This window comes from Taeniopygia guttata, chromosome 4 (genome assembly GCF_048771995.1).
Source record: "Taeniopygia guttata chromosome 4, bTaeGut7.mat, whole genome shotgun sequence".
NCBI classification, from domain to species: Eukaryota; Metazoa; Chordata; class Aves; order Passeriformes; family Estrildidae; genus Taeniopygia; species Taeniopygia guttata.
The window spans coordinates 57,130,937-57,149,172 of NC_133028.1; the positions used below are offsets into that span (position 1 = coordinate 57,130,937).

General features: G+C 38.5%; 1 protein-coding gene across 20 annotated transcripts in view; it reads left to right on the top strand.

Moving 5' to 3' along the window:
• The window catches only part of MAPK10 (mitogen-activated protein kinase 10), a 146,489-nt gene that overhangs the window by 90,707 nt on the left and 37,546 nt on the right, over window positions 1-18,236 (top strand). For 19 of the 20 annotated variants that reach the window (XM_072928670.1, XM_002189264.6, XM_030271810.4 and 16 more), the window contains 5 exons: window positions 773-902; window positions 2,726-2,784; window positions 3,748-3,886; window positions 4,858-5,023; window positions 8,287-8,358. In XM_072928670.1, coding sequence (XP_072784771.1) covers window positions 773-902; window positions 2,726-2,784; window positions 3,748-3,886; window positions 4,858-5,023; window positions 8,287-8,358 — 566 coding nt within the window. Of the gene's footprint in view, window positions 1-772; window positions 903-2,725; window positions 2,785-3,747; window positions 3,887-4,857; window positions 5,024-8,286; window positions 8,359-18,130; window positions 18,203-18,236 lie in introns of all 20 variants that reach the window. The other variant, XM_030271829.4, reaches the window with a different exon arrangement.

Sequence of the window (18,236 nt, forward strand, 5' to 3'; positions counted from 1 at the left end):
AACCACCAAAATAAGTGTTTCAAATATATAAGAAGGAACGTTTATAAAAATAGCAGAAGGTTGTGAAAAACATATAAAGGTTTAAGGAGCATTTTAGGACCCCAGCTTTAAAAGTTCACTTTGCAAACAATGTATTTCTTCATTTTCAAAAGTTGTAACTGTGCATATGTAACAATTTTTTTTTTACCAGGAATTGGTAAAAAACCTTGTGAAATAGTTCTGTTTCTAGGTATGTTATTGGAATTTGATTATATGGTCTCAAAGAATGACTAAATAATTTGATTCCATTACAAATATCATGAGGAAAATACAAAATTCATTTTGGGTAAGTGGGCAACCGTGGCTCAGTTGTTGAGCCACATTTTTAAAGTGCTCTTAACACCGACACAAAAAGCAAAAACCTTTTCTGCTGGAGCCATGCACAGAAAGCTGCTTTATGAAACAACTTCATTCTCATCCAGTTTTTATTGTATTTTTAATCTCAAGTTCATTGACTTTTTTCCCCCACCCTTTGAAAATAAGTATTAACTTATGGAGTTCAGAAGTAGTGGTGTATGATGTCTTCTGCTGATATGGTGCTACATGTTTCCTATTGATCTCTTAATTTTATTTTTTTTTTTTATTAGAAATGCTCTTCTTCTTTTGTCTCACTATTTTTCTCAGTGGAAAAGAAAAAAAAAAGGAAGTGGTAGACCTGAGGTTCAGGAATTTGCCATGAGAAGTGCTGGGTACCCTCTAAGATGCATAACCCCTGTGTTTGTCATCACTGCAGTGCTGCATATGATGCCGTCCTTGACAGAAATGTGGCCATTAAGAAGCTCAGCAGACCATTTCAGAACCAAACTCACGCCAAGAGAGCTTACAGGGAGCTGGTCCTCATGAAGTGTGTGAATCATAAAAATGTAAGTGCTCAGCAGGAGAAATGGTTATGTGCATTGCTGTGTTAGAAAGGAAGTTGTTTTGTTGGGTTCCTCTTTTAAATGGAAGAAATTAGAAGTGAATTATGCTCAAGTGCTACACACAGTCTGGTACTACATGCCCACAGGAGAGACTGAGGGTATTCCACATACTTTTTTAAAGGCTGTGCCAAACTGGAATTGTTCTAGACTCTCCTGCTTATTGCACCATCTACTGTATATCATTTAGTACCCATAATGAATGAAAATATTCCTATGCTGTGCCAGGAGTGTTATTCCAGGGCTGAATGTTAATTTTAATTATTATCTGTTAGAACTATCTGCCTGATCTGTATCAACTGTATCAACTGCTTTTTTGTAGTGAAATATGTAGGATTGCCATGCTGAATTGTAAAGGGCTGTCCCAGGGATTTCATTTTCCTCGACTCCCTAGATTTCCTGCTCTCATATCTGTGTGCCCCTTCTTTTTCATTAGGAGAGAATTTTTCAGTTTGCAGTGTCTACCTGTCCTCCAGATCTTGCAATGACTCTCCTTATGCAGGGCATAAGTGAGCTTATAACACTTGTTCTTAATCACATGTTCACATGGAAAGAGAAAAGACTGACCCTAAAATGGCAAATTACAGGATTTGACACTACAGTGTCTCTGCCTCACTTCTGGGCAGTGATTTATCCTTACATTCCCACTGTGTTGATCAGGACTGTTCCTGTCTTTTCCCTGTTGACTTGATGGAAGCTGCCCTCAGCCAGCCCAATGCATGAGGATTTGAAAATGCAGGGATGAGTGAGAAGTTTTTTAATGGACTGGAAAGAGCAGTGGGGCAGCAGGAGCGTCACTAATTTTAAATACATAGTTTTAAACATGGTGCATGACCGCTGCTAACAGCAACACATGGGTTGGCTCAGAGCTTTAATCTGTCTGTACAGAGAAGTGCAAAGGAAGGAGAGGATTGTAAAGGCACCTTTGCAGTGGTAAGATTCAGTGAGAATATGTGTAGTAAAGAGAGAGAATGTTGAACAATTTCTGTTAGAAAACCTAAAGAGGTAATGGAGGTTGGAAGGGTGACATTCAGATGTTGATTTCGTGGCAGCAGTGCTGGTGTCATCTACATCTGTTACCTGCAGAGAGGGAAAACAGGGGAAATGTTGTTTCCTCTGTTCTTTTTCACACATTCTTCTTACCAGTGTCTTCCAGCAGCCCAGCCTGTTTAAAATAAAAAAAAAACCCAAAAATGCTAACCAAACAAGAGAAAGGAGAAAATGAGTTGAAATATGCAGGATGTCTTTGCTCAGGGTGTCTCTGTTTCAAAGCGCCTCTACTGAAAACTTGTACCTGCCACAATGGGATTTGCGTCAGCCACCATGTGCGTGTATGTGCCCTCAAATGAATTGAGGTCATGTCAGAGAGAAGGAAGGACTACTGTTTAATAAAATGATCCTTGGTTATTTGTCCCCTCAAATTATCATTCCTCATAAATAAGAAAATTTGGGCTGTAGCACAAAGACTGCTATGCTAGATTGAGCTGAAGTTGATCTTTGAACCTGCAGCTTCAAAGCTGAGAGGAGTGTCTCACTCTTAGCACTTTGTTTTGTCACCAGTTTCAGATGATTTCAAGTTCATCTAGAAGAAATCTGAAAGGTCTGTGGTATTTTATTTTGAATGCTTCTGATTTTTTACTGATTCATAAAGTGAGAAGTGTTAATACAAATAGAGCAGTGAAAAAACAGTTTATTCTTTAACACAGTTCAAAACAGGTTCAACTGATTTTGTATATCACTTTATTCTTTTGTCTTACTTTGCTTTTCAGATTATAAGTTTATTAAATGTCTTCACACCACAGAAATCTCTGGAGGAGTTCCAGGATGTGTAAGTAACAGGGGTAGTAATTAAGCTAAAGCTGTAGGGATGTGTGGGGCACTGTGGTGTACCTTGATTGCAATAATTCAGCAAAATACAAAGGTTGTATCCCCTTCCAAAAAAGATGGTGTGAGTCTAGTAGGTAGAAAAATATTCTGAATACCCATATTGAGAGCTCTTTTGACAATTTAAGGTGAAAAACACCAGGTCATATTTGTTGTGTAAAGTTATTTGCATGGGGAGCTATTGGTAGGTGCAGAAGACAACCAGCATCTCTGTTGGAACCTTGCCATGCTGGACAACTACTACTGTGCCTAGTACAAACCTGCTGTGAATGAAATTTTAAGTATTCCCTGTTTCATATTGCTGCTCTCCTTTTGTCCTTCTGTCTTTCCATATTGTGTATACATTGCATGGAAATACGTTCCTATTCTGCAGTCTGATTCCAGCAGTAAGCAATTAATTGTAATGAGAATTTTGTGAAGTCATGCAAGCTTAGGAAGATTTTTTGGAGCATTTTGCACACGGATGCACAGATATATTTTACTCTTTCAGACACCTCTGTTTCTCTCAGGTTTCTATGTGTACTGTGGTAGCCATCTTTGCAGTGGTCGAAGGCCAAGCAGTTACATCATTTCGTGCTTGTGGGTCTTCTGGGTTTTGTGCATTTCTGTGTGGTGCTGCCTGATTGCTCATGTAGGGTATAGTGTCTGTCATGGGGAACACACCAAGAAAGGACAAATAATCTGCCAGTTTTCCTGGTATGCTGAAAGAGTGGTGTCTCAGCAATGAAATACAAACACCACTGTGGTGCTGTGGTTAGTGGGCCCAGTCTCCAGCTGGGTTACTCCCAGTCATCAGAAAGAAAGTGAATTTTAGAGCAAGAAAAGGCATTGTTACTTATTTGAGGTGATGCTGTGATTTGCCTTCAACACAAAACAAATAACCCTGTGGATTTGCTTTTCCATTCAGCTACCTAGTAATGGAATTAATGGATGCCAACCTGTGCCAGGTCATTCAGATGGAGCTGGACCATGAGCGAATGTCTTACCTTCTGTACCAAATGCTCTGTGGAATCAAGCATCTTCACTCTGCAGGGATTATTCACAGGGTAAGGGGCCTTTGGCTTAAAATTTAAGGCAGCATATGAAATTATCATGAAGACTTTGAAATTATCATGAAGCCATTTGGCTGTCTTGTGTACTGTGGGTCACAGCCCTGTGTCCCAGTGCAATGAATAAAAGACATAAAAGCCACAAGGAGAGGTCAGGGGCTATGGAATTGGCATTTGCCATCATTTACATGTGTTGAAGCAAATGAAAAACTGCTGCGTCTATTTGAAATGCATCCTCTCATTTTGCTTTTTCCACATCAGTGCTGTGCCTGGTAAGGATGTGGTACCTGGCTGTGGATGTGTGATAGTTGATAGCATGGGGGATTAGGTCATGTAACTGTGAGCAAGAGGGAATTGTCAATGGATTGAAAATACCCTGACTTAACTTCTTTATTGAAAAGCGCTTTCACTAATTTGCTTTCACTAACATTTGGGAAAAAATGTTTCCCTAAAGAAAAGAAAGGCTGATAAAGTGGGTCACAAAGTGGATGTTGTTCTACAAAGTTCTCCTTTCTTGACATATCATGTGTTTAGCAAAAGGTTATAGATTTGGCTGCCAGATAGTCATCTAGCAAAAGATGAGTTGAATTATTACAAATGAAGCATTAAGGTATCTCTAAGTGTGCAGTTGGAATGTCTCTATCAGGTTCACAGCATCAAGAGAAAATAATCTAATCAAAAGAGCACTTGGATAATAATCCTAGTAAATGCAATTAATTTAATGCCAGTAGGCTCCTGTTATCCAGGTTAAGCCCCGCACTATGCTGAGATAGAACAACTTCCAGAACAGTTTGCTAGAGAAACAATAGCAAGAGTTTGTTGTATATTTACAAGTATTTCTGATAGTAACTGGGTCAGAAGAGGGAAAGAGTATTTGAAGGGTGACCTAAAGTATCTGTCCATATCATAGTTGTGCCCAGCTTTTTAAAGGACAGTCACATGGTTTTTTTTCCCACTGTCTCTTGCAGGATTTAAAACCAAGTAACATTGTAGTAAAATCTGACTGCACGTTGAAGATTCTGGATTTTGGACTGGCCAGGACTGCAGGCACTAGCTTCATGATGACCCCCTATGTGGTGACACGCTACTACAGAGCACCAGAGGTCATCCTGGGAATGGGTTACAAGGAGAACGGTAGGGCTGCAGTGTCACTGCATCAGCTCCCCTCAAGGGCAAGCTCTGCTTCACCATTGAAAGGGAGACCCAAAGGAGGGACAGGGAATGTAATGGGAAATGATGGGAAATGACACCTGGAGTTAGAGCAGTTCCTCACTATTGTGAACTGCAGCTACAGAATGTATTTGGGATGCACTGCTGGTGAACTTATCAGTGTGGGATTGCAGAGTAACAGGAAACTTATTCTTAGCTATGTTTGGAGTTACAACTACAAACTAAGTTTGACCAGAGCTCTTATCTTGGTCTTCTGTGGCCATGAAATAATGTGGGAACCACTGGAATTGCTGAACAAGTGACATGCTGTAAATTTGAGTCTGGATCTCTGAATTGTTCGGAGGAACAGGAAGAAGTACAAGCTGAAATAGAAAATCCTAGCCCTTCCAGAATTTCTCTAAATCCAGAGCTAGATCTGAATTTCAGAAATTAATTCCTTCTTCATGATAAATTTAACAAAGTCCCAGATTTTGCGGACAGGTTTCATCTTGTCAAGATCTAGGTATAAATTTTGCAGTTTGATTTCATTTTTTTAATGAAAAGTAGAATTGTAAGGAAGAGGAAAAGGCTGAAACTAAAAAAAAAAAAAAAACAAACAAAAAAAAACCCAAAAAAACCACAAAACATACAGTTTGGATTGTTGGATTGTAATCTCAGTCTGAGAGAGATCTTGGTCCTTGGAAATATTGTGAAAAGCAGGTGGGGATGCTTTCTATAGAGAAGTGGATAAGAAAAAACTCAAATCTTGCAGAAGATGAAGGGAAATCTTTTTAAGTTGTTCTCATTTTGTAACAAAACTGGGAATTGCATCTGAGTGCCAGGTAGACCAGGCAGGAAATGAAGGAATAGCTATAGCTCAGATTTTGCTGCTAAAGATATAATTTGTCTGTTTGAGGAGATTTTTTGATGGCAAATACAGCAAATGTGACAAGACCAGGAATTTATTAAAAAGTGTCCTACTTGATTTATGTTGAGGAGGTTAGCTAACCTGCAGAACTTTTACTAACAGCCGACTGCATCCTGTAAAGGGCAGTGAAACTGATTTTGAGAGCAAATTCCATTACTTCAGCACTACTGAAAACATAATTGCGCAACCTCTTCTGAAATTAGCAAGTCTCTGTATTAATTATTTTTAATATTTATGAGTTTAAGGCATGCATTTTAATACAAAAGTCTAAAAAGAGCGATGAAATAATAATTATATTATATTATATTATATTATATTATATTATATTATATTATATTATATTATATTATATTATATTATATTATATTATATTATATTATATTATAATTATGCAGAGTCTTAGCTTAGAGAATAATTTCTGAAAATGAGGGAATGATATTTCTTAAAGTATTTTGTTTGCAATTTTTGCTAAGTGCCACTAGAAATTTGAAGTAGCACTCTTTAGATAGTTCTTTAGTCAATATCCAGAGTTCTTTTATTGTCAAATGAATTCTTTTGTTGATTTTTTTTTCCCCTCCAGACATTTAGTAGATGATTAGGGTTATTGTTGTTGTTATTGTCTAGAAAGGACAGAGAGAGCATTTGCTGTTCACGTGATTAAAATTAAAACTGCACCAAGAAAAAGTTAGACACACTTTTGAGATTAAGTACACAGCTGGGAAAGTTCTATTATTTGCCACATCCAAGGGTCCTGATCAAATGCCCATTGAGGTTAACACAGAAACCTCCTTTGACTTCCCTGGGCAATGAATTTGGCTTAAGATGAATGATCTTGTCTACCTTGGACAAAGCCAAAACGAAGAGAGGAAGAAAACAAAGTGTTTGGAAATGAAGCTCAACCCTCAGAGGAGCTGCTCTGCTTGGAGGCTCTGACCCAGCTCCCAAGGAAGTCAACAGAAAGGGCTGTTCTTTGCTTCTCTGCTCTGGCCTATGCTGCCACATTACTGAAGCTCCCCAACTTTTCCCCTCTGACTATGTACACTGCCTGTATAAGGACTGTTCACTGCTTTAATTTTCTTTCTGCACTTCGTTGGCTAAAGATGCATAATTATCACCAGTTTGCTGCAATTCTATGGAAGGTCCCAAAACTGTCACTAGGAAGCAAACTGCAGCTGCCTCAGGCATGCTTTTGCTGTTCCATGCCCTTGATACCTGTACGTACCCTCCTTTTCCCAAATGGAACATTTCACCTTTATTTTGTTTCACCAAGAAATGAGTTGTTTGTTTATTTCTTTGGTTTGTTTTGGATTGCTTCTAAAGGTTAAAAAGGGAAGAAAAAGAGAGAAAAATTGATTGTGTAGGTCAAACATAATGAAAAAATGAGGATTTCAGGCTCAGAAACAACATAATCTTTTAAAGCATTTCAAAGCAGTTTTTTCCTCTTCACATGGAAGACAGGTTTTGTTTGTTTTTTAAATTTTTTTTCTGTCAATACTGTGTCACTATCTAGCCAGCATTTCTTCTTTAAAGAACTTAAAGGGCAAAAAATCCCCTATCCAAGTCAAGCAGATAAGGTAACTGCATATTTCATCTAGAAGCTGAAGGCAGGATTGCGAATAGGAAATGCTCTTAGTCTTGTTGATATTTGTTCTTTGGAGCTTTTGTTATAGCATTTATTTTGAGTGCCTACACAGTACAAAAGAGAGACCACTCAGGTCATGCTCTCCATGATAGGTACCTAGAGATAGGACACAGGGATAGATCCTGAAAGAGGAGTTTTAAATAACCTTTAATGGTGGTATTTTTCCATATGACCTTTACTTGTGTGAGCAGTTCCATTTGGAACCTCTTTTCAAAAAACCTTTTTTGCTGCAGGGAGACTAAGTGCTGAAGAACAAAGCCTAGAAGCCCTGCAAGTAGGATTTATTCCAGATTGCCATTATCTGGTTGTTTTGTTTTTTTCCTTTAAAAAAAAAAAAAAAAAAAAAAAAGGAGTTTTTTAGCCATAAGTTCAGTGTATACCATGGGTCTGCGCAGTTGTTACTTGATCTTTACTTGCTCTGGACCTTTACCCAAAATGTTGATTTTAAACTTTTTTCACTGTTGTTACTAACTGCTGTTGAGCTGATTGACACAGCTTTTATTTATTCAGTTACTTATTTTAGCTTTTGGTAAGACATGAAAAAGAAACCCAGCAAAACCACAAAACAAACTGTGTACTGTGCTGATCAACCTTTTTCCCCTCCTCTAGGAGTGAAATGTTGTAGATAACGTTGCTTTTTTCCCCTCCTTCTTCACTTCCCTGTCTCTGCTGTTCTAGTGGATATATGGTCTGTGGGATGCATTATGGGAGAAATGGTTCGCCACAAAATCCTCTTTCCAGGAAGGGACTGTATCCTTGTGCCATTTGCTGCAGCTTCACCTATTATTTGTTCCTCTCCTCCACCCCAACCCTTTTACCATAAAGTGACTATACCAGGACTGTAAAGATAGAAGCAGAAAGTTGAGGTATGGCTAAACGAAAATAGCGCACTACTGATATGCACAAAATTGAAAATGAAAAACAAATGCACAGAATTATTTTGGTCAATTAAGTTACTCTAAAACCTGTAATCATTCAATTTCATATACTATTTAAGTCATATCAATAAGCAACATAGAAAACAAGCATTATGATAAAAAATTGGACAGCTTTATTTACTATTCATTGAAGGAAAAATAAGGGAAAAAAAAGTCCTAATTTGGCCCATCTCATTCCTGTAAATCTGTTTTTCTGCTTTTATGTTTTGGAAATACTGACTTCATAACATTTGTGGTGACATCATAATCTTTTGCTTGCTAATGCATCATGATTTTGGATTCATCTCAATGCTGTATAGGCTCAATGTTGAGCCAATACAACGTTTTTTTTTTCTTTAAAACAAAATGAAGAATTTGACTCACCCAGTTTAAGGCAACCATTTTTCTGCCATGGTTTCCAAATTGGCCTGAAATCAGATTCTCTTGACTTAAAAATGAACTTCCCTTTACTTGCATGAGGTCTGTGTTGTCAATTAAACTATCTTTCCCTCCTGTCTTGTTCTTCCTGTCTTGGGTGATATTAATTTTACCCCTTCCAAGGTGGTGAAAGCAATAGTAAAAAATGAAAACAAAAGAGAAGGTGTCTGCTTAGCCTCCAGTTTGTAACAGGCTAAACCTGCCCGTGCTGGTTTGGAAATGTAAGTAAGTGTGTTTTGCCCATCAGAATAAAATGAGGCAACATAACGTATCTTCACTTTTGGAAACAAAAAGGAATCTTATTTTCATCTAGTTGGCAGAAAGGCACCACAAAAATCTAGCATCAGCAGCCATTGGCAGTTGGTGTGAAGAAAACCCAGTTTTCACAGGCATGTAGCCATGGAAGCAATTATTTTTTTGCTGACTTTTGAGCAATTCATGTCATGCTTGTCAAAGTTGGGTCCTGCCTGTCCTGTTTTCACAGCTCTGTCAACTTCCTCTGAAAGCTGAGCTCTGCTTGGTGACCCAGTGAAGATGCAGTTCTACTTCACTAACAGGGAGATGGAGGGACAGCAGGTACTTCCTGTTTGCTGAGGGGGTGACAGCAGCACTTTACTGCTTCCAGTCTTAGAGGAAGAGGGGCTGGAAAGCTGCTGGATGCAAAACAAGGCAGAGAGGTTAAAATGGTGATTTTTTTTTTTTTTTTTTTTTAATTAGTAGGTAGCTTTGAGATGCTTTAAGGTGCTGGGCGGTCCCTGCAGAATGAGGAGCAATCTGCAGACCCACCTTCAGCTGTAACCTCAAAGTGCAGACCAGCTCCCAGCATTCCCAAGATCTGTAATTTAATGTGTTAGTTATACTGTGTTTCAGTTGTCTCAGAAACACCATCATAATGCTTCCTCCAAACAATGCACTCTTTTCCTCTTAAAAACAAAAAACATTAAAGAAAAACTAAACTATCTAGAATACACTTGAGGTTTATCTGTGAATACTGAGGATATTTCCATTTAATCTTTTCTGAGTGAAGTCTGAGATTTTAGTTAAAAAGCATCTAGAATTCATACAAAGGATGATTTCAGGATAGAAGCATAGTAGTGTGGTTAATGAGTGGCTCTCCTTTTTCAACAACAAATTAGGAGATACATTTGTCCATGTCTGGAAAAAAGAGTTAATGCTATATAATTTAACCAATGTAGCTTTTAAAAATCATTCAGACATGAGAATTACTTTGTATCTGTTTGGCTGTGGAAACAGTCTCTTACTATAGCATTGTATAGGGATAGTAGTTAAAGGGTCTTGAAAGATTTTTTAACATTTCAGCATCAGTTGAAAATATCAACTGAATTTTTTAACAAATGCAGCAAAAATTGTGTACATTGTGGGATAGTCCTACTTTTTAAATCATTGGAAATCCTATATCCTGAAATAGAATGTATGTGGGCAAGGTCACAATTACTACCATGCATGGGTTGGTTTATTCAGGTGAGCGGGAAGTTAAAAAAAAACCAAACCTAAAAAACCAGAAAAAATAAGAGAAAGAAAAAAAATAATAATAAGAAAAAAATCGGTACATTCATTTCCAAGTCAGTACTCATTTGTTAACCAGTTTGACCCCATGAATGTCAGTGTTGGAAGGACTGTTTTGTGTATGGGTCCATATGATTTCCCACCCCTCCCTGGCTGTTGATGAGCAGATCTAGTTTCAATCCAGGTGCAGGAAGAGCTGGAGAAGCAACTGTGCAGCTGCAGGTAAAATTTACAGAAGTATATTACATATTTCCCTTGGGCTACCTAAGGCTTTTGAACAGAGAGTTTTCTAGCTGGAAGAGGTGAATCTGTATAGAAATCAAAAATACCAGTTATTTTTAATCATTCAAAAGACAGTCTACTGTGTCCACTTGCTATCAATATGAGCTTTCTCATTTCTAGTCTGGAGTAGGAACATTTGTGTATGGCACAGTATACGTCTAAGAAAAAAATCACAGCTGCTGCCATGTTTTATGGAAAGAAAATATTTTAAAATTTAATCTCACCTAAATCATACCACTGAGTTACCACTGCACTCAGGTGCTGCTGACTTGAAATGAAATTTGATTTTTGAAGTCATTGTGGAAATAAAAATATGGAGGGGATTAATTTCAGAAACTCTCATCTACATAAACAAGAAACTCTCTCTTAAGCTGCCAAGGAAAGAAAGCTCTGGAAACTGGATAGAATGCAGCTGGTTTTCAGACAAGTAAAAACAGCCTCCAGTGTCCTGGAGTGTACTGGGTAGAAATTACCTGACAGGTACCTTCATTCCTTGTTATTCAGCTAAGGCAGACTTTTCAAAATACTGTCAGGGAAACTTCCTTGTCAGAAATCAGACCCTCTCAATCACCTTTCAATCCATTTCCAGAAGGATTTGCAAACAAAAATATTCCTGGCAAGTTTCAGTAAGATTTTGTAGTCCACTTCTGAGATTCTTGCTCAGTGTTTCTTTGATGCTTATTCCATTTTTGCTAAATTGGATAGAATGTGAGCAGCTAAAAAGTGCCTGAACTCTTCGATGCCATTGGAAATGTGTTAGAAAACCCCAGGGCTTTCTCAAAACCTGGTTCAGCTTTAGGCAATAACATCTTCAAAATCTCATAAGATTTCAATTTAAGGATTGGAAATGTATTTCTGTTTGTGTTTTTTTTTTTTTTTTTTTTTTTAATCTGAAGAGAAGGGAAAACTTAAAATGAATGCTTTCATGTGAGACAGTTATATTACGATCTGAGCTCCCAAGTCCACGGTGATGTCCTACAGGCACACAAGACTTAGTGGGGAAAATAAAGTGATCAGAGCATTTATTCTCAGTACTGAAAAGAAGGAGGCATGTACAGGATGGTACTATAGCAATTTCACTTGTGAATCTTTCAGCAGATCAAAGGAAATCAGTGATTTAGCGATAGAAACATACTGTGATAATAGCCAAGTGTCCTAAGTTTGGCTAGGCCTGAATTTCCATTGTAAATATGGAGAACAGAATTCCTACTGCAAGTAGCCTAAAGTCTTAGATAGTCAAAAGAGAAAATACCATTAAAGTAGGAAGAGAGAAAAATTCCAACTTTCTTCTGTGTAATTATGAACATCCAAAAGGAATTGTGAAGAGAAGTCAGCATTAACAGATAGAGTTAATGTTTTCTGTGGCAAAATTCTCAAAAATTCCCCTGCCTACCAGCTGTCTTTGAGAGTGGTGGGATTAAGAAATGCTCTCTGACATCTGACAGAAAGTGTTCTATTGCCTTAGGAAAAAAGTTTGCATCAAGAAAGTATTTTAGGAAAAGGTGCTGCCTTTCCACCACTCATAAACAGAATTTATCTTTGCATTTGATCTGCATTGATTAATAGGTGCAATTTTAGTGTTTTGAGGGCATTTTTTGGTGTTTCTTAAACTACAGTATAAGAAAAACTGCATTTTTGTTAAGTGCAGTCTGTTGTTTTACTTGTTCTGGGTGGTATTTTCTTAAGGCTTGCTTTGTTTTAAAATCAAAACCAGCAACTAGCATCAGGATTATTTAAAAGATACTGTTAAGTGTGACTGGCCTGTATTTCCAGGTAGGATCAGCTGGTTCATGTTAGCCTGCTGCTTAAGTGTGTGTTAGCTATGATGGCATTGATAGCTAAATTTGGCTTTTGACCTTGATTATTCTTCCCTGGCTATTTGGTTTTGGACTCAGGATTTGCCTTAAAGTTTGCCCATGTGAGTTGAGGCCTGTTTCAAAGAGGTCTCAGAGTAGATGTGAGGATGATACGATGATTTGGCTGTTGCCATTTCTCTCTCTCTTTTTTGGGCTTTTTTGGGGGGTAGGTTTGTTTGTTTGTTTGTTTTTGGTTTTTTTGGTTTTTTTTTAATTCAGATATGCATACTCCAACAGATTAGAGTGTAATTTGCACTTAGCATGAAACCCACATGCTGTCTGTCATCTGAGTGGCTCTTGGACAGGATCCCAGGTGCTACAGTGGAGATGTTCCACTGCTTGTTTCCCATCACTCACCTTAAAGATTTTCAGGATGCACTGCTGCCTTGTATGAATTTCAACTGAGGCAAGTTTTAATTGTGTTTTCTGGCACTTATGAGAATTGGATGGTCTCAAATGTTTTGGGTTTTTTTCTGTGGCATTAGTCAGCTTTTTCTTGATGGCAGCAGTGCTAAATTGAGCTGAAACAGACTGGAACTGTAGAGCAGAGTATTTAGAACTTGTGGATAAAACAATACTGAAGTGCCTTTTGTCAAGAGCATGCAGCTATTTGGACAGGATCAAAATAAAGAACTGGAACACCTTCAAAATCACATGAAGGTGAGTCAGGGGAGGTTTAGGTTGGATGTCAGGAAGAGGTTTTCACTTAGAGGATGATTGGGCACTGGCACAGGGCAGTGGTCACAGCACCAACCCAACAGAGGTCAAGGAGTGTTTGGACAAAGCTCTCAGGCACAGGGTGTGACTCCTGGGGTGTGCTGAGCAGGGCCAGGAGCTGGACTTGATGATCCTGATGTGTCCCTTCCATCTCAGCATATTCTGTGATTCCTTTTTCAGAAATGGAAACATAGAAGTACCCTCAGATGGTCTGCTAATCTGTTTGAATTGTAGCTAGAGAGACTACCTGTGGGTTTCCTACTGGAAGAGGTAACAAAAGAGTACTTGAACAGTCTTTGAGACCTGAGAAGAGATACTTCAAAATCAAAATGTAAAAGAAGATAAAAGCATTTTCAATGATGTGGTCTGTTATAAACAGAATAGTGTGTTTCACATTCCCTGGCAAGATTATCTGTAGATCTCTCTTACCAAGATGTTTTTTTTTATATAGATATATCCAAAAGAAAATGGGAGAAAGGGTAGGGTGTGGGTCATCCCTTGTGCCTCCACTCATTCTTGAGCTTGCTGCTCAGGGTTCCCATGGTTTTTTCAGTCATTTTTTAGCACTTGTTTAGCACTGCAGCCTAAGAGGCAGGAGCCTTCTCCAGTGCAGGTTTACCACTGGGTCACAGAAAGTTTAAAAAAAGACAGAAATTCATAGGTTGGTTTGAAGTCTCACCCTTGTAAAATGGGGGCAATTCTCTTTTGGTTCCTTATAGCATCTGTCAGGAGAGCACCTGTATTCCATGGTGTTTGGCAAGAAGAAAATTAGAAGTCACTAAGGCAATTATTTGAACACTTAAGAATCTTATTACTGTTATTGAGAAATATTAAGGTTTTCATAACATAATGTAGAAAGTGGTGTTTCAAATTAGAAAGGAAAAACTTTCTCAGGAAATCTTAATGGGTTGAGCTGATACTGTGCTGAGCAAGCCCTTGTTAAAACATGTTGAAATTCAAGCATATAACAAATACAAGCACAAAGGGGAGGGTTTTGGTACCTCCGCAAGGTCTCAACAAGGAGATTGGAATATCAGAAAACTCAGAGTTTGCCATTACTTAGCCAGAATTGAGGGAGATAAAAACCTTGGTAGTTTGGGGAGGGTTTTAATCCTTTTCAAGAGTTTGAGTCATCTCCACAATCGTCATTGGGAGCGCCATACATCACAGAATTTCCTTGGAATTGGCAGGTCTGGAGCCTTTATAGCTGTGGTATCTGGAGCATGTGAAAAAAAAAAAAAAAGCAGCTTTGCCCCTTTCAGCTTTGTATTACTGAAAAATACCACGAATTTTTATAGATCGTTCCCTTTATTTTATTGCATAGAAATAATAGAAAAACCTTTAAAAACAAAGTACAGCATCCAATACAGGCTACTATATTTTTCATGCTGAAAATTCAGCATTGTAAGGGCTGAAGTAAGTAAGGGCCTAGAAATGGTTCTTCAGAGCAGACATCAGTACAGAAGTGCAGGAGTACTTAAAACAGAGATAGAGGTAAAGAGAGTTCCTGCCCAGCAAGGTGTCTGTCCATTTTAGGAGAATTTGGAGAGAGAAGCTCGCTGTTATCACAGGCATTACTCAGCTGCCTTGACATTTTACTGGAGTTTGCACCTTAGCCATTGGCAAGCAGTGTTGTGTGCTAAATATTTTGGCCTACAGCTACACAAGTAAAATCAGGTGTCATGATTTTCTTCGCTAATATGTCTATAATTATCTTCTTCAGTCAGTTTTGAGGAGGTGAACATCTCTTTTCAGCTGGCAGAGCGGCTATTTCTGCATCACTGAAACAGGAGCTATTACAAATGTGAATATTTGGTATTCTCACTAGTGCTCTGGAAAGAATGTGTGAACCAGCCCATGAGGTTGGAAAAGATAGCAAAGCTCATACAGTTGTGCATACATCTCTGGTTTCTGGAGTGTCCTATGGCTTGCATTTAATGAATTTCAATTTGAATGTCACAATTTTCATTGAATGACAGTCGGATCTTACTGAGTGCAAGACCAAAAAGCCACTTCAGTGGAAGTTTGGGCAAGGGCAGGTAGAGATTCTCCCTATGGGCTCCTTCTCCTTGTTTTGTGAAGTCCCAGAGAACCTGCAGTTTTGCAGGAGGAGAATGTAGATTTATCAGAGAAGTATCTATGAAAGGTTGATTTGGTTCCTCTCAATATAGAAACATCTTTGGGTAGTTCTAAAATTCTTCTTGACCCTTCTGCATCTCTGCTGGAAGGAATCTGAAATCTGGAAGGATGAGCAAGCACTCATTTGGGTTAGGAAGAACCTGTTTGGTGGGGAATCAGAACCAGGAGATGGCCCAGAGAAGAAGATTTTCTGTATGGTTAAAATGTTTTTTTCCTTTGTTCAGGAAGACATGTGCATTTGGTTTTTGGTGAGCACTTGTTCAAACTGGCTATGTCAGGGTGGCATTTGGTGTCTTTGGCAAGTTTAATTGTATTCTGAAGTACGTGTACATATTCAATAATGTGTTCCAGGGTGTGCAGTAGTCTGGTTTGTAGAGATTCTGAACACATTAAAAATTCCCTACTCCTAGTAATCCAGGACCTGGATATTCTATGGGTGAGTGGGTTTCCCATCAAGGGCTACCCAAATTCCAACAGTTCCACTTCAGAGAGTCTTAAACAGCTGTAGGTTAAATTCCTTAACACTGTTTCACATTATCTTATAAACATCAAGGCAAATAGTTGCTAAACTGAAGCTTTACCTTGAATCATGAAGAAGTCTGTCACTAGAAGTTAGCCTGCCCTTGATTAAAGCTTAGGGATGTTCCATGTGTTAATGCAGCATTGCCAGCATTTGTGATTACTCACATTTGGAAAAAAAAAACCCCTTTTACCAGGTGTAGATTTTCAGTGCTTTGGAACTGAATGTAGGTGTTTAGAGATTGTGTTGTGCTTGGTTTTTTTCTGATGCTTGTATGAGTGAAGTTACTTGGACAATCAATACAACACCTGGATTGATGTTGGACTAAATGAAGCAGACGATCAAGGCATAGATCTCAGTCCTGCAGTCCTTTCTGGAGCTTTGCACAAATCTCAGTGCCTTGACTGGGACTTCTGACAGCTGCTGCTCTATGTGCTAAAATTCTTAACCTCCAACTAACCACTTCTAACATGCAGCCAAATCCTGGTTCCATTTTGATTTATTTCTAATTGCCTCAGGAGGTGAAAAACAGGCAGCAGTCAAGAAGGATGTTGGTTATATTTAGGTGTTTATATCTGCTCCTTTTGATTTGGAAATTTTCAAAGAGCTTCCTTCCCAAAACCTCAGGCACAGAGGGGAATAATCATCTCTGATTTTTTATGGTTTGCAGTTTAGTAAGGCACTAGTTCAACTTGTGTGTGCCCCCTGGAGCATAGCATAGAGCAGTGATGTCAGGAGGCAGCCTCTGAAAATAAAAAGGAATTAATAACAGATGAACAAATAACTGCTTGCTCTATCTTTTCCTGATATTTTGCATGCCATTTAGCTTGTGATGAAAGCAGCAATAATTTGCATCTCTAGGTCTGCTTATTGCTTCCAAACAAGTAGCCTTTTCTTTAGTTATTTTTTTTGTTGTTGTTTATTTATTTATTTATTTATTTATTGTGTAGTGTAGAAGCTTTTCATATGCTAAATAAAGCAACAAGAGAACCTTAGACCCAGGCATGTTAAGATTTCCACAAATAGGGCATTTGTCTTCAAAGTCAAATGCACTTTAAACTGTTGCTAACTATGAAATTGTAAAAGTAAATTTAACCAAGCAGCATGATGCTTTCATATTTTTTTCCCCAGTTCCTTGGCCTGAGACACCAGTCTGTCCCTGTGCTTGCTTTCATGCCCCATGACTAATCATAGAGCAAGGACAGCAGAGGTAATGTGGTTACATGGAATCAGTATGGGGGGAAATGCCGCCTTAATCCTGTGCTGGATATAAGGAGTCTGATTTTCATCTTGTGCTCCAGTGTAAATTGTGGTGAGCTTTGTTTGACCCAGCTGAACTGCTCTTCCCTGTAGGAGGTAAATAGGCTCCCAATTTTCTCTGAATTTCACTGCAGAAGGTACAGCTTAGCACTTCTGTGTCTCAACTGGCCTATTTAGAAATCACCATTTTCTATCATGGCAAATGGAAATCTCATGAGATTCTCAAGATCCCTGTGATGCACTGCTGGCTTCACTGAGATTTGCTGGAAGTGAGCCAACAGACCCTAAAGCAAGTATTGTTGGAGCTGAATGATCTCAAAAATTCTATTCATAATCCTGAGTCAGCGGTGGATATGTCTTCACAAGGACCCAAGTTCCTTTTGTGGCTTCTGGCAGTTCAGCTTGTGAAAATATGCATGGATCTCTGGTAGCTGGGACGATAAAAGAATAGCAATTTGCATATCCTTATTGAATACAGAGACCAGCATTCATTTACAAAACAAAGCATCATAAACCTAGGTAATGAATACAAATGAAAACTTGAAAACTACAAAATTAATTGGTAAATTTTAATTACAAAGTTTTATTATGACACAGTAGCCAGCTGCGGGTCTCAGTTGGGTTTCTGTATTTAATGGCATTGTCTTTCATCCTCACTGGGGTAAAGGAAACTGTTGGAGTCAATTTTTCTCAGACCTGCTCTGTTGTCATGAAACTTGTGTGCTCAGGAAGAAAAGCGGCTGCTGAGAGCAAGAGGCAGGTCTGTCTGCAGGCACTGTGCTATAGCATGATTGGATAAGTCTTCTCATTTGTTTGTTGTTCTGTTCCTGTTTTCTTGTTTACCTTAATTTCATTTTTGTTTTCAGTTGACATGTGGTCAGTAGGGTGCATCATGGGAGAAATGATTAAAGGTGCTGTGTTGTTTCCTGGCACTGATCGTATCCTTCCATTCTGGCCCCAGCAGGTACTTCC